General features: G+C 40.5%; 2 protein-coding genes across 5 annotated transcripts in view; one reads left to right on the top strand and one right to left on the bottom strand.

Annotated features, from left to right (window-relative positions):
- The window catches only part of EFCAB14 (EF-hand calcium binding domain 14), a 33406-nt gene extending 19273 nt beyond the window's left edge, over positions 1–14133 (top strand). Inside the window, exons 6-11 of one of the 4 annotated variants that reach the window (XM_016151362.2) lie at positions 1555–1659; positions 2672–2863; positions 4345–4431; positions 6586–6697; positions 7735–7860; positions 10701–14133. In XM_016151362.2, coding sequence (XP_016006848.1) covers positions 1555–1659; positions 2672–2863; positions 4345–4431; positions 6586–6697; positions 7735–7860; positions 10701–10876 — 798 coding nt within the window. In that variant the 3' untranslated portion in view covers positions 10877–14133. The remainder of the gene's footprint in view (positions 1–1554; positions 1660–2671; positions 2864–4344; positions 4432–6585; positions 6698–7734; positions 7861–10700) is intronic. The other 3 variants (XM_016151359.2, XM_016151360.2, XM_016151361.2) reach the window with 3 other exon arrangements.
- Positions 14134–15332: 1199 nt separating this feature from the next.
- On the bottom strand, positions 15333–16070 carry TEX38 (testis expressed 38). Its single transcript, XM_016159030.2, has one exon. It carries the CDS (start codon positions 15911–15913, stop codon positions 15431–15433), a length of 483 nt encoding a protein of 160 aa, XP_016014516.2. The 5' UTR covers positions 15914–16070; the 3' UTR covers positions 15333–15430.
- Between the last annotated feature and the right edge of the window lie 3501 nt (positions 16071–19571).

Genomic DNA, 19571 nt, shown 5'->3' with positions numbered 1-19571 from the left:
TGACTTCAGCCTACACCATGTGGAACAGAATACCTTCACCCCTGCTGAGCCCAGTCAACTCTCAGAATCCTGAGAAATAATAAATTGTCGTTTTAAGCCACAAAGTTTTGAGATGATTGGTTATGCAGCAACAGATAACTGAGGCAGAAGCAAACCCCTGCAGTGTTCAGGAATTGTTTTCAAATGTCCTCAGTGCTGTGCAGATGTAAGCTGTCTGCAGTCATACAGGGGCCTAATGGGTACTCAGCTCCATGTAGGGTTTATGAAGGGTGGAAAGGATGGCACAGCCTCTGCTGCTGTCCTGGGGAGATGAGTTATATGTACATGAAATGGGGACTGTTCAAGCACACAGAAGTTCCCTGGCTTCTCCACTCATTTCTAGGTCTGCTTCCCATGCTTTTTTCAAGCTTTGGATTTTGAAGTTTAAACAGGGCAATTTGTACCAAGGAAACCAGGGCTATATCAGAGCTCTAGAACAGAGAGTTTTCATTTCTTCAGAAAGAGTGCTTCTCACTGTTATTTAGAAGGGGTAACTGGGGTAAAAGCATTGATCTCAGTGTCCAGATACCCCGGATTCCAGCTCCAACTCGGCCACTGAGTAACTGATCCATAATAATAAAGACCTCTCTAACTTAGCAGTTCTTTCATTATTATTACTATTTTAATATCTTCATTTTCTCAAGTAATTAAATATTTTATAAAATATTTTTTCTTAATGCAAAAATTCATACTTCATAGAACCATGGGGTTTTTATCCATTCCTCTCCTCCTTTTCTGTGGTTGCCTTTTGTTTCTTATGAAAGGGGAGTTGTTAAATGTCCAGGATTTCAGATTTCAAAGGAAACTATTTTCACCAATTGCCTTCTGCTATAATTAAATCTACCTCTTTTAAACTTCCATGGTTGCCAATAGTAATCCTCCTTCTGGCATACTTTGTACTGAATAAGTCATAGTTATGGGCTCTGAAAGATTAACCAATACAGAGTTTTTTCACTAGAGGGAAAATGTATATGTAAACATGTTATACTTCAGTCTCTGCAAAGAGACTTGAGCAGTGAGAAGGGGATGGGAAAGGAAGTGTAACCCTCAAACATAACTTTTGGCATGTGCTATAAATGTGTGTAATTGGTTGTTGTACTCAATGCCCACAGCCAGTGGTTACATGACTGATTCCTGGGGGGAAATGATGACACTAACCAGGTTCAGACTGAGTTGGTCCCTGGGATGTTGTAGTGATTCTGTAGTTTCTTGGGGAGTACAGGTAATAAGGACTGGTTCCTAGGGAGTCATTCTGTTCAGAGACTGAGCAACACTGGGAGGTTCTCAGTTCTCTGAGGTGCTACTGGTCCAGTCCATGCCTTAAGCTGAGCATCTCCAGAATTACTGGGAGCCCTTGGGGCCTAGCACAGGGCTGGGCCACACTGTAGGTTCCTGGGCAATGTTGACTAACCTGTGCCTGCCCCGTGCGAGAAGCTTAAATATTATGGGACCACCCCGGATGGTTAAGTAGACCTAGAACATAGTGCCTGTACTGATCTCTATTCCTATTAATAGAATCAGCACTCCTCGAAGGAGACCAGTGGAAGCAACCAAATCACTCCATCACCTTCAGCTCCATCAGAACTTGACAACAAAACCCACAATGAGAATTTGAAACAGGTACTTTTTGTCTTTGGCTTATCGCCCTGCCACCGCAGTGGACTGTAGAGGCCGCCTGAGTAGTTTGAGCTCAGTGTTGTGGTGCCTCAGCAGGCATCCATGTATGTATTTGCCTGGCTGAGAGCTGAGCAGAGGGGCATGTGTGATGCTGTCCTGTCTCTTTTTGGGCACTCTTTTTTTTCCTGCATGAAGATCAGTGGAGTAAATTCCTTTTCACACCTTGAAAGACACAGAATGACCAGATTATTTTGAAACTCTTTATGAAAAATAGCAATCTGGGCAAGTTAAAGATGGGTAGATAGCAGATTAATTCAGAGTGATGACTATTTTGAGCCATAGGAAATTCTAAGAATGTTAGAAAGCATATCCTTGAAAAGAGTCTCTAAAGACTAAAGACAAAGGAGGAAAAAAGATATTGAGTTCAGAATCACATTGAAGAGAATAAGGGAAATCTTCACAAGAAGAATTCCTGTCCTGAGTTTAATGCCCTTTGAAACCTGTGTCATCGTTTCTATTTAAGTAGTAATCAGTAACTAAAGGATGTCAATAAAAATAATTGAATCTTTTACTAAATAATGCACTAATTATGGTTTTGCTACATGAGCCAATTCAGTAATTGGTATTGTTCCTAAGGTAGTTTTGTTCTGACAAATTAGGTTAATGGACATTTCAGTTAATAACCCAGCAAGCTTTCCCGCCAGCAGGTGAGGTAAACATTGGGAAATCAATTCCCAGGCTCTCAGCTTCCTGGGACCAGAGAGTGAATCATGTGGGTAGTCCTCGTCCCTCTCTCCCTCTCCTGTCTAGCTGAGGTCAAACAGCTCCAGAGGGAGTAAACTGGAAGCGATTTAGAGTGGAGGGACAAACCAGAGACAGACGATCGATGGTACAAACCAGGAAAAGGAGTTTACTTCAATAACTTGACATAAAAACGGTTGTTTAGTGCTGCTGGCCTGCTTGTCTAGTATACATTTTTAGCTGGATTCCACAACTTGATTTATTTCCACTCCAGGATATCCTGTACCTTCACAACTCTTTAGAGGAGGTAAACAGTGCCCTAGTAGGGTACCAGAGGCAGAATGATCTTAAACTCAAGGGGATGAATGAGACAGTCAGTAATCTTACCCAGAGAGTCAACTTGGTAGAAAGAGATCTGGTTGCTATGAGCAAGGTAGAAAAGCAAGCGAACCTGTCCTTCAGCATGGTAAGCCTTTTCAGATCTTTTGTGATGTGTTGTGTGTTCTGTGTATACATAGATGACATTCCACCACCTTTTCAGACACCGTCTCCTGTCATATTTGAGAGGCTACACATTTGTGTTGTGCTTAATCCTTGTCTCCTCTAATCTTTACACTAGCTCTCTGATGTGAATGGCACGGGCAGTGTTGGTCCTGATTTGGAAGGGAGATGTAGAGAGTTTCAGTTGCTTGCCCAGGCCTCACCACAGGTGTTGGCAGAGATGACAAGCCTATTATGTTACCAGTGACCCATCTGGTAGGGAAGCTCTGGCACATTTTCCAAGTGAGGCATCTTGATCTTTTCTAAGTTATTAAGGGTGAGAGCAATGACAGTGACAAGAACTAAAGAATATTTTGCCATTTTGTCAAGCCCAAACTCGACTTTCAGATTTATCCTGCTTTGTTTACAGATTAGAGGAATCCTTTTGCATATAAGGTCAGGAAAGCCATTAAAAACAGATCTGACCAGCTTCTCAAGTTAAGAGATCATTGAGTCCATACTGTCATTTTACATATGAGGAAACTGAATGACCACTGAAAGTCACCAATGCTGGCAGGCAATGTGGTTTACTGATTTTTATGTTATTGTGAATAAAATGTGTGTTTCTTTAATCACCTTTTACATATACTTTGTGCTGGGATACATGTGGATTATTTTTTAATAGCTGCAAGCCCCTACCCTTAAAGATTTCATACAGCAAAGACACAGGCATGTATAAAGAAATGGAAACCAAATGTAGGAAATGGTGCTGTAAATTCAAGTAACCACCAAAGCTGAAAGCAAGCCCACAGATAAAGTTGAACTCTGGCACACAGAAAGCAGCATTTGAACTGGCTCTGCCACATTGGATCCTTGGCAAGTTGCCTCAACTTGGCTTTGAGTGTGGAATAAGACCTGTTCCCCCTCCTGCTTTACAGGAGTGTGTAATTAACTACAAAGCTGTGAAGATTAAAGGAGCTTTATTTTAAAGAGCCCTTTTGAACTTAGCTAAACTAAGTAGGAGGGCTAGGAATTTTGGATGATTTGATGAGTATTAGGCCTCGAAGGTTTTCAAGGCTTATTATAAAAACTTACCACCCCAAAAGCCCTCTATTCTTTCTCTCCTCCCTACTTTATTTTTCATTAGAAGAGGAAATTGTTAATAGTACCATCTGTCTTACTGTTTCTTCTGACAGCATTATACCCAGAATGGTTCTAGGTAAGAGTTCTCTCCCTTTTCATACTTCAGAGTTTTAAGTTTGTGAATGAAACAGACTAAGCATCATTTTCAGCTTTGTATCTCAGTGGTCTTTCTTCCTCTCATCTCTCATTCTTCTACTGGTATTTCTGTTGAAAGTGTAATGAGACCCATTAAATAAGTTTAACCAATTTGTTTATAAAGTGCTAGATGTTTAAATTTTAATGTTTGCCTTTAATCTCCTCTTGTTGTTCGTTTTACCCCTTAAGATGGGTGATAGAGCTGCCAATCTGAAAAGAGAATCTATGCATCAAGTGACCAATAGAATAGATACAGTAAAAACCCAAAGTATAAAGGTAAATAATAGGAGGCTTATCTGAAGTAAATATAAATGCATTAGCATCTTTGTGCTTGTGAGCTACTGCTTCTTTCTCAAAAGGAGCACTTTGGTCTCATTTGCTGAAACTTCAAGACAAAGTAATAGGTAAATTAGTATGTTGAATAAGTGAATATAAGGCACCTACCCTGTGCCAAGCACTTTGCTAGGAGCCGAGGTGACCAGAATGGGCAGGATAGACATGTGATTCCCATTCTGATGGAGCTCAGAGTCCATCAATCAGAAAATCATTAACACATAATTGAACAGATAATCACAAGTATGATAACTGCTACAGAGAAAAAGTATAGAGTATGATGAGGGTGTTAACAGGGATGAGGAAGGCTTCCCCAAGGAAATGACTTTGAAGCTAAGACAGTAAGTTATCTGTACTAATGATGGACAACAGAGACTTAAATAGTCTAAAAATGGTGTCTAACCTAAAAATTATTTCTTATTTTTAGATTGCTGTCTCAGAACTTACATAGCCAGTAACCTTCACCTTGTATCTTTCCCTTTTTTTGTTCATCCCAGACATATTGTCAAGATAAGTCAAACAATCTGTGATATACTCTGATATCCCAGGAAAGAAAGTTTTTTGCAACATTCTCTATGATTAGAGTGTTGTTTAATATTGTAAGACCTGGGCTAAGCTAAAGGAAACACCAGAGAGTTTGTGACTGAGCATTTAAAATACCATCTCAGGTACATATTGACAAGTTCAGAGGATATGAGGTTCAGAAACAATGAATGTAGAAATGAACCATAGTACAGGCAGTTTTCAATGTAATGTTTTCCATCTATAGTTTTTCTTCCTTAACAGTTTTGTATTGTCTAGATAAAAATCACATGTTAAAATTTTAATGTTCTATAAACTAAATTCTTGTTGTGTTTTCTGCTTCTGCAGAAAAAAAAAAAAAAAAACTTTTTAGAAAAACTGCACCCACCTAGAGAATGACAAGAAAATTTAAGAGCCAGATAGGTATGTGTTGAGCTCAAAAAGTAACAGGTGGTTACTATTGGAAAGTAGTACTGATTTCAGTAACAGTTCACATTTTTTTAACAGTAAATATCAGAATAAAATACAGCTAGTACATATTTTTGCCTAAATTTCTTGTCTTTACTTTCAGACCCTTTGTGTTTTTTAACTGTCATCTCAGTGTATTAGTCTTTTTGTGTTGCCTCATCTAAGCTCCTTACCAAAAATTCTTCTAGCATTTGGGACCTAATTTTAGTTACATATGTCCATATATTAGCTCCTTAAATAAACTAAGAGTGCTCTACTATATAGTAACTATTAGAGTAGAAATAAAGACAGGAGAGAAATAAGTAAATATAATTGAATAAAAGAAACATGTAAGGAGTTGTTCTAATTAAACATAGGATCAGGACTTTTCACTCTAGCCTAAACAGTTAGAAACTGGCCTCATAGAAACCAGTCTTCTCTCTTTTTGTAATTAAATGTATATGCCACTCTAGACCATCCTAGGAATGAGGCTGGGTATTGGGTGGGGTGGGGTGGGGAGGGGCAGGGATCTTTTACAAAAGATATAAATAAGACTTTGAATTAGAAATATTACAGCTTCTTCATGTTCCTAACAGTTTCTGCCACCAGTTGAATCATCACCATGGGGAAAGAGAAGAAGATCAAGGGAATATTTGTGGTTTGGTAGCTTTTTATGTAAGGTGATAAGAGCATAAAACTCTGCCTAAAGCAGTTTAGTCACAAGGTGAAGATATTGAGGAAAATTATTTAGTTAATGTGAAATAGTTCCTAGAAAACAATATCCTACTCATTTAGGAAAGGGGTATTACAGAGGCATCTGAGCAAGGGTACATTTCCTTTATTGCTGACACATGCATGCTTTCCCTCATCAGCCGAGTGTTCACAGTGAATCAGGCTATCTGTAGCATAATGTTCCCTTAATGGGCTAGACTCAAATCCAGCTAGGCCCTCATCAACACTGAGTTCCGAAGATCTTTGTAGTATTTGTGGATTCATTCCTTCATTGCATGTATTTATAGGGAACCTACTGGGGGTGAAGCACTACATGCTAAATAGGCTCTAGGAATATAATGAAGACTCAAACGAGGTCTTCCACCTTAAATCTTCTGTGATCTTTGTTTTGGGCAGAAAGAAGATAGTTCAGATTCTCAGGTATCCAAGCTAAAAGAGAAACTGCAGCTGATCAGCGCTCTCACAAACAAACCGGAGAGCAACAGGCCTCCAGAGACCGCCCATGAAGGTGAGCTATTCAGGGCTGACTTCTGAATATTTCACGCAGGCTTGGGCAGCTTGCCTCCCACACAGGGAGTGGAAAGGTGTTGCAGCAGGACTGATCGAACCAAGTGAATGATGCCTGAGCGCACCGAGATGAAGCTGATACACTTTGCTTTCATTTGGAAAAAGCCCATTTGGTACATGATTTGTACTCCAGTCTATTAAGGGAAGAAGGGGTAATGTTTAGCTGGAAATAGACTTCTCCATGCTGTCTGCATCCAATTATAGGCAAAAAACGTGACTGTCATAGCGTGTATTAAACCAACTAAATGTTGTCTATGGAAGTCTTTTCATTTCTGTGAGTGCATAAAATTTACTTAAAAATAAATATTAGTTCTTCTGTAAAACCATTAACAAATAACAGGATCATTGAGTTGGAAAGGCCCTTGGCTTTAGGTAGGGACCTATCTAGTCAATATTGGCAGATGCATCAGCCTGGTTTAAGGTCTATGAGGATGTAACCAAGGCGTTGGACTGTGTTAGCTTTGACCCCTAGCCCCCACTAGTATTCTTGACTTGGGGGAAAACAATACAACCTCTTTTGTTCTCTTTTGGGCAGGACACAGGCTATAGTGGGAGGTATTCTAACATTGTGCTCCATAATCATATGATAACACTCTTTTGGCACCAGCTGGTCTGGTGGTACATCCTGCCATATCAGGCTTATAGCACAGCTCCTAGGATATCAAATATCCAATGCTGTTCTCACTTGCAGCTTAAACTCTTAACATCTAAATATGTATAATGCTAACTTGTACTATAAGATCTTCCAATGAGACCACAGCTTCAAACCGTAATGATATATAATACTGACTAATCTTCATTACCCACAAATCATATTCACTTAGTCACTGTGCTATTTAATTCTCAGCTATTTCTCTTAAAATAAGTATATATGCAATTAAATTAAACCAGTACCGAAGGTCCTAAATGGTGACCTTCAGTACTTGTTTAATTTGGTGTCAGATTAGACAATACTAAAACCATATGTGTTTGTTACAGAGGATGTACAGAGTTTCACATCAAAGCCGTCAGCATTGCCAAAAGTTCCACAGTCTCATGGAGACCAAATTGAGAAAGCTGCCCAGCTGAAACCTATCTCCCTACCAGGAATTTCTAACATCAAAGGTAAATTTTTATACCATGGAGTAATAGAAATATTCAAAATTATAATTTTTATTTTTTTTTAACATGGATTGAGTACTTCCTATGGGCTAGATACTTGATATGCATTATATCATATAGTCCTGATTAACAATCCTGGGAACATAAATATTCATGTATGATACCTATTTTACTGATAGGGAAACTGCCTAAATCTACACAGCAGTAATTGGCTGAGGCAAAATTCATACCAAGGCAGTCTGATGCCAAAGTTTTTACTCTTAACCAATGCACTATATCATTTCTCTGTTAATGATAGTTTTCATTTATTCAGTGAGTGCCTAATTAGTCCCAGTGCTAAGCGGTAAGGATACAGTATAAGGTAGTCTCACTTTCCTCACGGATATAATAGTCTAGTGGAGAAGGCAAACAAGCAAACACAATACTGTGAGGTTAGCAAAATAAAAGTGAAAGCTGACCCTATTTGTCAGGGCCCTCCAAATATGAGGGGTCTTTTGGTCGAAAGTCAGCAAGATAAACGTTAGCAGGAAAGATATGATTCACAGAAAAATGTGTTTACCTTGCTTCCAACAGTGTGTATTCTTTCCCTCATTGTGATGTTTGGGTCTACAGATTTTACATTTGCTAACTGCCTAGAAAATCGCCCCCCTCTCCTGTCCATCTACCTTTGCCTGGCTCTTCATCTCGGCTTAGATACCGTTCCACCAGGAGACATTTTCTTAACCTCGCAGGACAAGATTAGGTTCCTCCTGTGTATGACCTTTTATAACATTTTGTTTGCCCCTGTTTAGCACATGTCGCTCTACTGTAATTTTTTAGGGAGGTAAAAAATTAACCTCACCCTCAGCCCTTAGTATAGTGCCTGGTACACATGAATATTTGTTAAGTGAATGAGTTATCTGCAGGCTACTATTAAAACTTAAAGCGCAGAAGACTTAAATTTACATTGCCATTTAAAAGCATATACTTTTTTCCTATCCCTAATTTTTTTTTTCTTTCTGTTTTTTTGGGGAGACAGGAGAGTGTTAAGTTGTGTTTATTGGCAACACAGGTTGCTTCCTCCCACTCTCCATTATTACATCAAGAATTGATAAGAGGAAAGGCTGTTAGAGCAGATTAAGAAATAGCCATCTTAACATTTATACTTCATCCCCTAACATAGGCCTTATATACTTTCAAATGACTACACTTTTGAAATGACCTGAAACAGCAATCAGATTTTTATTTGAATACTGCTACCAAGTGCAGAGCATACACACACACACACACACAACATTTTCCATCTAGCCACTTGGTGGCAGGCATTGGGAACAAGCATCCCAACAACTTTTCTGGCTTTCAGAGAGCTTTTGAGACTTACTTAGCTGCTTTGCTGAGGCTATCTTAGGAGTGAAAGTAGGGTCTTATTCAGAAGCTTGTTTACAAAACTTGTTGATGGTCTGGACCTTGAACTACAACTGTATCCCCTCCCGTCAGACCATTTTCACTCTTCCTAGGTACCTATTGAATCAAAGTGAAAAGATGAATAAATGAAAAAAGGAAAGGAACTTAGGAATATTTTTAAAGAAACATAAGCATCACTGACTGTCTTCTGGTATTAGAGACTAAATCTAAGAAGGGACACCATCAAGTCCTTTATAAATGTTATTAAAAATAACTGACCCTTCTAACTTTTCATTATGGGGTCCTTGAGAAAATACCAGAAGAGATTGTTGATAGAAATTCTCCAATCCTATTGGCTAAAATAATATTTTAGAAATGAAAAAGAAGATACTGATCAACTGATGGTATTGCTCTCTCTTATCTGGAATAGAGACAAAAAGAGAGCGTACATAAGTGAACACAAACGCCTGACACTGTGTATACAGTATACCCAGCTTTGAAGAGATGTATAGTCCTCTGGGGTTTTTTAAAAAGTATAAGTCAGTGGTTTTTAGTACATTCACCAGGGTGTGAAACTATCACTACTATAATTGCAGAACATTTTATCATCCTGAAAAGAAACCCGGTACCCTTTAGATAGTCATTCCCTATTCCCCCTCATCCTAGCTCCTGACAACCACTAACCTCTCAGCCTATCTCTTTGGATTTGCCTATTTGGGATATTTCATATAAATGGAAGCAAAACAATCATAGCCTTACGTATGCTTCTTTCAGTACGCTCCTTTCATTTAGCATAATGTTAAGGTCCATTCATGTTGTAGCACATAGCAGTGTTTCATTACTTCTTATGGCCGAATGATATTCCATTGTGTGGATATACCACATTTTGTTTATCCATTCATCAGTTGATGGATATTTGGATGGTTTCAATTTTTGCCTATTAGAAATAATGCTTCTATGAACACTCATAAGTTTTTATGTAGACATATATCTTCATTCTCTTAAATATATACCTAGGAATGGAGTTGCTGGGTCATGTGATAACTCTGTTTAACAGACAATATGCCATAGTCTGTTTTACAGGTTCAGTTCCTTTCAATTAGTTCATTAGGTTTCTGCAGTCCTTTTTGCTCTTTTAGCGTTAAGAACAAAAATCTGGAAAATCTAAAAGGAAGGTCTTGGACAAAGAGAAGGCCAGTCCATTCATTTCTCCTGTGATTATCTGTCGCTGCTTCTATTTTGGGAGGATAGTGTCATACAGTATTCCTCTCATTCTTAAAGGAGCAAGAATTTGTCTTTCTGGTTTAGTGAGGTACTAAACTTTACCTTTTGGAAACAGAGTCTGCAAAGTAGCTTTCCTTTTAGTGCCTTAAATTCAGTTGGGGCTATTTTTAAATTGTTAACTAAATATAACTATATGTATAGACATATATATACTTTGTGTAATTCCTTTTTAACAGATCTTCAGGATTTATTCCACAAGAGTGGCCAGAATGTCGATGGGAAGCTGACCTACCAGGAAATCTGGAACTCCTTAGGTTCTGCTATACCGGTAGCAGAGAGTTTGAGCGAGTTTGATGTTGATGGAGATGGAAGATACTCATTCCTGGAGCTAAGAGTAGCTTTAGGTGTCTAGCCTCATCGGGCATATTTAGAAATGGATGTATCTAATGTCTACGCACCTAACAAAGACACCCTTTTACTTACCTATCAATCCTCCAGTCCTCCAAACTCCTATAGCAGACACATTGCCCTTTTAACTTGTTTGAAATGCTATATAAAAGTTATTTTTTTAAAAAAAGATCATTTTACTTATGATATTCAGAAATCTGTGATTTCCTGGAACCAATAAGATCTTAATTTTAAAATTGCCAGAAGAAAAAAAACAAGCCCTCTTTTTTTTCCTCTTTCCTTTTTTTGAAGGGAGGAGACCTTACATTTTAGAACTGGAAAATGTGTATGTAGAGAGAATAAGCCACCTTTTATATTTCACATAAATTTGCCTTAAATTAGCTGCACTTTATACAGACTCAGAAAATGTCTTTTCTTTAAAAGATAGACTTTTTCTGTTTGTAAATATTTAAAATGAAAGAATTGTGTATATTTTGTGAGAAGTAGAGAAAGAATGGTTTAAAACAGGATGTGAACAAATGACTTGTTATTAAAAATCACTAATCTGATCTGGTAGTGGCTGAAACTATGTCCACGTCTCCTCGCATCTCCTTTAGGTGATACCATGGGGTTTGGCCTGGTGACTGAGGGAATAGCTTTAGGGAGTGTATACTGGGTACAGTGCCACCTCCAGGCTCAGGAAAGTGGGATCTGGTTCTTTGTTCCTATCCCCTCAACCAATTTCAACCTGTGAACTAGAGAAGACTTGTTGGGGATTTTTGTCATTTTAAATCCTATTTCAAGGTTTACGAGCATAGAAAGTTATCCAGTGGGGAGCTACATTAACTCCCCCCACCCCAAGTGAGTTACATTATCTTCACACACACACACTTCCTTTCTCTCTCTCTCTCTCTCTCTCTCCCCCCTTCCCTCCCCCCCCCCCCCACCTCTGGTACAATCTCCATTCTGAATGGCAGGGCTGAAGTCCCTTGGTCCTGTCTCAGCCTGGATACCCAGGAGCTGTAGAGGAGAGCTATGCCTCTAATTTTGACCTAGGAAACTCCGTGAGATTTTACTTGGGGCCTACCCAAGAACCTAATATGTTCCCCTGTGGTCTAAGGCCAAAAAGGTTGTGAACGTACAAGGTTCCTTATAATTATTAGGTCTAATAGCTAGAAGCTTTATGTCCTGAGGATGCCAAACAGTAGCAGACAGGCCTGGAACATTGAGCTTCATGTGATGATAGCAAGTTTTTTCAAATCTAATAATTCTGTAGGCCTGGAACTAAAGGACTCTGGACTAGAAGGAATTATACCTCCATGTCACCTATATGTGTGCTATGTTGTTCTTAGAATCAGTCTTTGGACAATGCAAAAGGTAAAAAAAAATATGAAACTTAACTGTGCTGTAAGCCAAGTCAGGGAGAAACTAGAGAAGTTTCATGGCACTGACTTCTTTAGTGGAGCTCATTTCCATTTTAGCGTTGTCCAAGTTGCCCTGTTAGCCATGTATGTAGTTAAACACCCTTAACTACTTCAGGGCTGTTTTTGGGGTTTTTTTTTTTTTTTTCATTTATATGATATTTGGCTTGGTGTTGGCTAACCTTGATTTCTTTTTCCCCTAGAAGTATTAAAATTCAGTTAAATCAAGGTGAAGTCTTTTCCCATGAATGTGTTTGCTTACCTCATTACGGCTTATGCTTCTCTCTTTTTTTTTATAAAAAAATAAACATTTCCCTTGCCCATCTGACCTATTTCACTTTCTTGGAAATGTTATAGTATAAAATTAACCTGGCACTTTAGGTAATTTTAAGATTATTCTTCTGGCTGCCTTCCATGTCCCCTCCACCCCTTTTAAATATGTACACCCTTACAGATTTTATAAAAACATTCTAGCAATAAATTGAATTATACTGCTATATTTGTACACACTGTACCATAAATAGTATGTCTGTACCTGGAAGGTATTTTTTTGAGAACTGATTTATATGAAATATACTTGAGGGTAATGTAGCTTGTCCTTTTTAGTTTCAAATTCTTATTCATAGGCAGATAGTTTGAGGACACCTTAACTCTTTGTTGTACTTTTCTTTTGTATCAGATACAGCTATCCATGGAGGAGTCAGTTTTGTTTTTCAATTTATCATCTGTTTTCGCCTCAAGCTTGTCTGGCTAGCACCCCTACCACATTTGGCAGAGATGTTCCTCCTACACTTTCAGATCTGTGACTACCCTTGCCACACTGCCCCGAACTAGGGCATCTTGAACTTCTTTATTCTCAGTAGCGCAGACTCATGGCTTAAGGAAAGAGCCTCATAAATCTATTATTCAGTGTTAATTGGGATTTTATTTGTAAATTATCTTACCCAACCTGTGACCTGCATTTAGCTGTAATCAAGCCTCACCTGCCACATCTTGGCTCTGAGAAGATGATTAAGGAGTAGTGGTGAGTTTGGCTTTAGATTTTGTTTCAAATACTTTGACCTTGTCACTCTGGCAGCTCCTACTGCTACCTCCCTAAGTTTCCCATTGCTTCTTGGTACTTTTTTCCTTTTGCCTTGTCTTGTCTGGCATAATTATTCACTCAGAGGGCCTCCTTATAAATCAGAGGCAAAAAGATATAGGAAGAGAGGAACCAAAAGAAGAGAGAACCTGGCTTAGGGATGACTATGATGTCTTAAGGGCAGAGAAGGGCACCTGGCACTTAGGAATGTGTCTGAAACAGCAAAGCTGAGGAGTGGACACCCTTCACCTACTGCTAGCTACTTTCCCTCCTGTTGGAGTTTCCTCTTTTTACATTGCTGGACAGAAACCCGTCCCCCCCTCCGCCCCCCCCCCCCCACACACACACAAGCGCACCCCTGCTGGTCTTTCGGTCACAGTTGAAGATTTTAACTGTAATGAGCTCACACTCATAATGGCCTGCTGTTGAGTTGTTTTTAGTGACAGCTTTCATTTAATACACACCTCATTGGCTTGCTTGCCAGCACCAGCTAGATGTCCCTTCTTTCATATCCAAACCAGAACACATTTGGGTATTCCTGAGCTTTTATAGAGCCTGTATTGTTTTTTATACAAACCTAGCTTACCTTGTTGTTTTCTCACATTAAGAAATGTCAATCACTTTGCTTTAGTAGAGCTATTTTGGTAATGTATAGCAATTTTGGTTCTGTTTTAGGGAGCGAATTCAAGGTTTCCATGACTTTATTTGAACTTTGTTTATTTCATATTAGTAATACAGCCATTTTAATTTATCTAAATAAAATATTTCCTTTTTCTTCCACTGTGTCTATGACTAAAGGCTCCCTATCTCCCCTTATTACTAAGGGAAACAAAATTTATTTATATATATATGAAGGAAAATAGAAAGATTAGCTCTACATGGTTGCTAAATTCTGAGATTACACACACACATACACACATACACATCTGGGTGGCCTTTCCCCTCAGAGAAGACTACATAAAGTTTAGTTCATTTGCATATCTTATAAATATGGTAAAATGATTTCCTTATTTTAAAAGTGAAAGGAAAAAATTTATATCCTGGGGCAGATCTGAGCTTTCTTACCTTTAAACTGAGACCAAGTAGCCAGTATTATTTTTGTGTCTCCAGACAAATTTTCCAGAAGGTACAAAAATTAATATTCTTGTGTACCGGATCTTACCTATTGGAGGGGCCATGAAATCCTTTGAGAAAAAAAAGAACTATATATATATTTCTGGGTATAGTTTTAGGAGATCCTCTAACCAGCCCTTCCCCCAAGCCAATCCATGGACCAAGTTAATTACACCCTACACACAAGAATTGTTTGCCAAGTGTTTTCAAACAAGACATTAGGGAAGGGACACCATGGTATGTGGTGGGAAGATCAGGAACTTTTGATTCCAGGCAGATGTAAATGTGAGAGCTTGCTCTGCAACATAAAAACAATATGGCAAATGTCCTTGAGAACTGTCTTCATCTGTAAAAGGAGGGTCATGATATGCATTTGGCAGTGTTCTTATATTAGAAATAATGTAGAGACAATCATATAAGAAGTCAATACACATGGATGTTAATGAAGAATGTGATTCAGCCTGAATGAAGTACAGTGTGGCTCATGGCTCTCACAATGAATTGTTTTGTCTGTGACATGGCTACTATGAATTGCCATAGCTCATACACCCTCCACATCTATCTTATAGCAGCTCTGCTTAATGTCGCACAGAATGGCAGTGCCTATGAGTACCTAGCCTAGGGTCTGGCTTATGTTTTTGGTCTCAAATAAATATTGGATAGAGGGCTGTTGAGTCAATCACAAATACCGGTTTAGTGTGTCTTCCCACAGCCAACCCTCCAATTCCCATTTGTTTGGTGAGACTCAATGACCTCACTTTGCTTTGCAAAGTGCCCCCATCAAACAGGGGAAGGACTTTGCCCTCCTAACAACAAATGAGACACCAGGAAGCCTTGGACTTTTTTTAAATTTTTCATAATGTGACATCCAGATGGGTCCTGGTCTGTGTCAATATCATCTCCCTGAGATTAGCTCCATTTTCTGCTCTGTCCCAATACCTCCAGCTTCCACCCTCAGAGGAGGCTACAGTTCTGAAGCAAAACGCTTGGCATTGAAACAATGGTCCCCATGGGCCAGTGTGGGAAGGGAATAGAAGTGGGTGTTCCTTTCAGGACAGGTGGTTAAAGGGCAGGACACTGAGTGGTTCAGCACTGGGGGCAGGTTACACAGGGAGAGGGCAAAGGGCACCTCCTGAAAGATGGGACTCGGGAGTGGAGAACTGGCCTGGGGCCGCAGCACTGGGGAAGGTAGGGACTGCTGTGGGACCAGCTGCAATGCAGGTTGCAGGAGGACAGTGGCCTCCATGTTGGGGCTGCTTTCTTGAGCAGCATGGCTTCTACTTTCAGTGTTGTCCAACTCCCCCAGAGGATCTGAATTCTGGACCTCAGTCTCAGTCTTGATGACAGAAGGAGGCGGACCCGTGTTGATGGCTGTGTTCATGCCATAGTACCTTCGCTTGTTAATCCAGTACAACAGTGGGCTGTAGGTGAATGTGGTGGCTCTCATCACCTCCACCCACTCCTGGGCACGCTTTTCCCGGCACAAGTTCTTCCTCCAGTGCAGAAAGAGAATACACCCACCAGTGACCACAGAACACAGCCCCAGGAATCCAAAGTACAGCGGGACCCACACTAGGACAATAAGAAGAGAGAGGAAAGCTTGGGGCTTGAGCTGTTACTCATTCTCCTTTCTAACCATTCATGAATCATTCCGTCCACTTAAGCACTCTCTTCATTCCTTCCCTCCCTCCTCATTGACTTACCTCATCATTCTCTTATTTAGTCAAAGCTAGTGAGTTTAAGAGGCCACCCCAGCCCTTTATAGATAAGGAAAGCTAGATTTGGGGTTGGAGAGGGGGCATGACCCGCCCACGCGTAGTCAAGCCTCAAGTTCCCAGTCCTGGACCCATCCAATCCTCCTGATTAAGAAGCCTCAATGAAGGCAGAGCTCACCAAGGAAGTAACAGTTTAACAGATTAAAGGAACACCAGTGTCCCAACCCATTTGACCATACCCTTTACCCATTCAGCTATGATGGTTCTAGCATATTCAGAGTACCTGCTATACTCTCAAGGAACCCTTAGTTTTCCATAGATTCCTTAGAGGAAACCATATCCTAACTGGTTAACACTCTTCCATTCAGGCAGCCACCACCTCCATCCATGCAAAAGGTGTTCCCTGAGTGTCTGTCCCCAAGCTAATGGCACAAAACAATGAGAAAAGATTGGAGAGGCATTTACCATCAGGCAGACTCAGATCCTCCCGTTGGGAATCCATAAGTTCTAGCCTTGGTACCTGGCCGATGGCTCTGGGGAGAGGGAGCTCACCTACCCATCTGTCCATCCAATAGGAGTTCTAAGAATGACCAGATTCCACTGTTCCCTAAAGGTGAGGTCACTAGGTTCTGAGCATTGAGCATTCCAGGGGTGGCGTTTGTGAAGTCTTGGATTAACAGAAAGGTCTCCATCCAGTGGCATCATAGTGTATGTCTACTGCTTCTGTCAGGGACTTACCCACCCACTGAATTGTCTGTTCTCTCTCCCTTATGGCGAACCCACAGGGCAGCTCCCAGGCAAGGACCCCAAGGATCCCTCACTAGGGATACTTGTCCCTAGTGAGGAGTGGGGCAGGGAGCACACACAGCTGTGGACAGTCCTGCCAGCAAGATATCTGACCAAGTTGTCAGGCAAAAACCTGCTCAAATGATTGATGCCTCTTTCCTTGTCTCTTACAACCTCTTTCTTTTGTTACTTTCCTTCAATGAGTAGCATTTCCTGGGTACCAGGCCATGTGGGAGCTCCCCACCATCTGGCCCTATATCTCTTTCCAGCCTTGCCTTTCTCCCCATCCTTCACATACCTTTCCCTTTTGATCAGGCCAGACTCCTTAACAGAGCCTGCTTATTCACATCTCTGGAGTTTTGCTCACACTGCTTCTCCACCTACAAGTGCCCCTCCTCACTCTTCCCCACACTGAATACCTACTTATCCTTCGATGCTCAGCTCAATCCCCCCACTCTGTGACAAATAGTTGTTTCAATTGGCTTCCTAGAATCCCATCATCTCCAGTTGCAAGAGGCTTTGAGAGTTGTCTAGACCAATTCCCACCTTCCATTAAGCCTGAGGGTACATCTCTCCCACCCAGCAACTAATCCCCTGGAACTTGCTTGGGTCAAGGACTTACTTATACCTCTCCTGAGGCAGCTTGATTCATTTATGGGCAGTTCAGTTAGACAGCCCTTCCTAATTAAGCCCAGGTTAGCCTCCCCTACCACCCTGGACCTAACTGCTTTTTGGCACCGTTTAATTATTTCCCTCTTTATGGCCCCCCAGCACGTGACTTGGGGCCCTTTAGCACAGCTTTCTCTCCAGCTTCCACCTGCCTGGCCCTCCTACCTAACTGGCTCCTGCTTTTCAGTCTCCTTTGCTAGTTTCTCCTCTTTCCCCTGTTCTCCGAATGTTAGTGTGCCCTAGGGCTCAGTCCTTAGCCCTCTATCTACATTCATTACCTCAGTGATCTCATTCAGACTCACAGCTTTAAATATGTATACACACTGACAACTCACAACTTTGTATCTTTAGCTCAGACTGTTACTCAGAACTTTAGACTCATTCACCCAACAGCCTGGTTAGCATCCCTGTTTGCCAGTCTATTAACTGATCTCCAACTAAAACATCCAAAACCAAACTCCTGATTATCTACCTTCCAAAACCTACTCCAGACTTTCTCTTCTCCATAAATGGCAACTCTATCCTTCCAATTGTTCAGGTCAAAAGCCTGTAAGTCATCTTTTGTTCCTTTCATTCTCTCACATCCACATTCATTCATTCCATTAGCGAAATCTTTAGGTTTAGCTTTCAAAACTTACCTGGAATCTGACCACTTTCCCATCAGTATCACCTTATTCTAAGTACAACCATCTCTCACTTAGATTATTGGTGTCCTTGTAGGATGACCAACCATCCCAATTTACCTGAGAGTGAAGAAGTTTCCAGGATGTAGGACTTTCAATGCTAAAACCAGGAGAGTTCCAGGTAAACCAGAACAAACTGGTCAGCCTTGGGAGAGCTTCCATCCTTGCCCCTGCCCCATGCCTTATCTTCCACCAGCAGCCAGAATGACCCTTTAAAAAAGTAGATCATGCTACAACTTCTCTGCTCAAATCCTACCATGACTGCCCATCTCACTCAGATTTAAAACCTAAGTCTTTAACTAAGGCCTACAAAGCCCTGGGCAATCTAACTATGCCTCCCTATACCTCCTCCACACCATAACTTCCTTGCTGTTCCACAAGGAGAGCAAACATGCTCCTGCATCAGGGCCTTTGCACTTGCCATCCTTCTATCTGGAAGACTCTTCCCCCAGATATCCATAAAGATCATTCCCTCACTTCGTTCAAATCTCTGCTCAAATATCCTCTATCTCTACTCTCCTAGCTTGCTTTTTTCCCCTGAATAGCATGAATCATCACCTAACATTATATATGTATTTACTGTGTCTCGCTGCACTAGAATGTAATATCCCTGAATTAACGTAAGCAAGGAAATAAATACCTAAGAATTTTAGCTAGTCATAATTGCTATGAAGAGACTAAAATAACATAATGGGATAAAGAATATAAGGGATAGTGAGTACATAAAAAAAAAAGTCCCTGTGGGGTATCAACTTGTGAACTGAGCCCTAAATAATGAGAATGCAGCCACATGCAAATCTAAACATAGGGATCAGCCAGTGCAAGGAACCTGAGGCAGATATAGGCCAGCACACTTGAAAGACCTACTAAGCTCACAGTCCATCCCATTTTCCCAGGACAGGGTCAATCTCCATGAGTGTAGGTTGGACTGAGTAGAGTTGAAGGCTCTGTCCTTGCCCTTGAGGGGCCACCATTCAGGAGGGGTTTTCATTAGGTAAGACCCAAACTGAATGGACTTCCATTGAGGCAAACTGATCAGTGCCATTGCAGAGGGCCTGTCTCCTGGTACTAGGAGAAGGTGATGTTGACACAGGAGATGTTGATGTCACTGTCTCTGACCCCAGGAGTTCACACATGATTCAGGACAGTCAAGAAAATGGTAGCATTGGGTTAAGAGAGGAAGGAAAAAGCATTCCGGGGATCAAAAATAGCCTAAATAAAGACTTGTCAGGACAAATCCAGATGTATCTTC

This window comes from Rousettus aegyptiacus, unplaced genomic scaffold (assembly GCF_014176215.1).
Source record: "Rousettus aegyptiacus isolate mRouAeg1 unplaced genomic scaffold, mRouAeg1.p scaffold_m13_p_1, whole genome shotgun sequence".
Taxonomy (NCBI): Eukaryota; Metazoa; Chordata; class Mammalia; order Chiroptera; family Pteropodidae; genus Rousettus; species Rousettus aegyptiacus.
The sequence above is the reverse complement of the archived record's forward strand: the minus strand, read 5'-3'. Positions and strand labels throughout refer to the sequence as shown.

Excerpts from the sequence above, each read along its gene's own strand:
- TEX38 (XM_016159030.2), bottom strand. The coding sequence starts at position 15,913 with ATGAGAGCCACCACATTCACCTACAGCCCACTGTTGTACTGGATTAAC.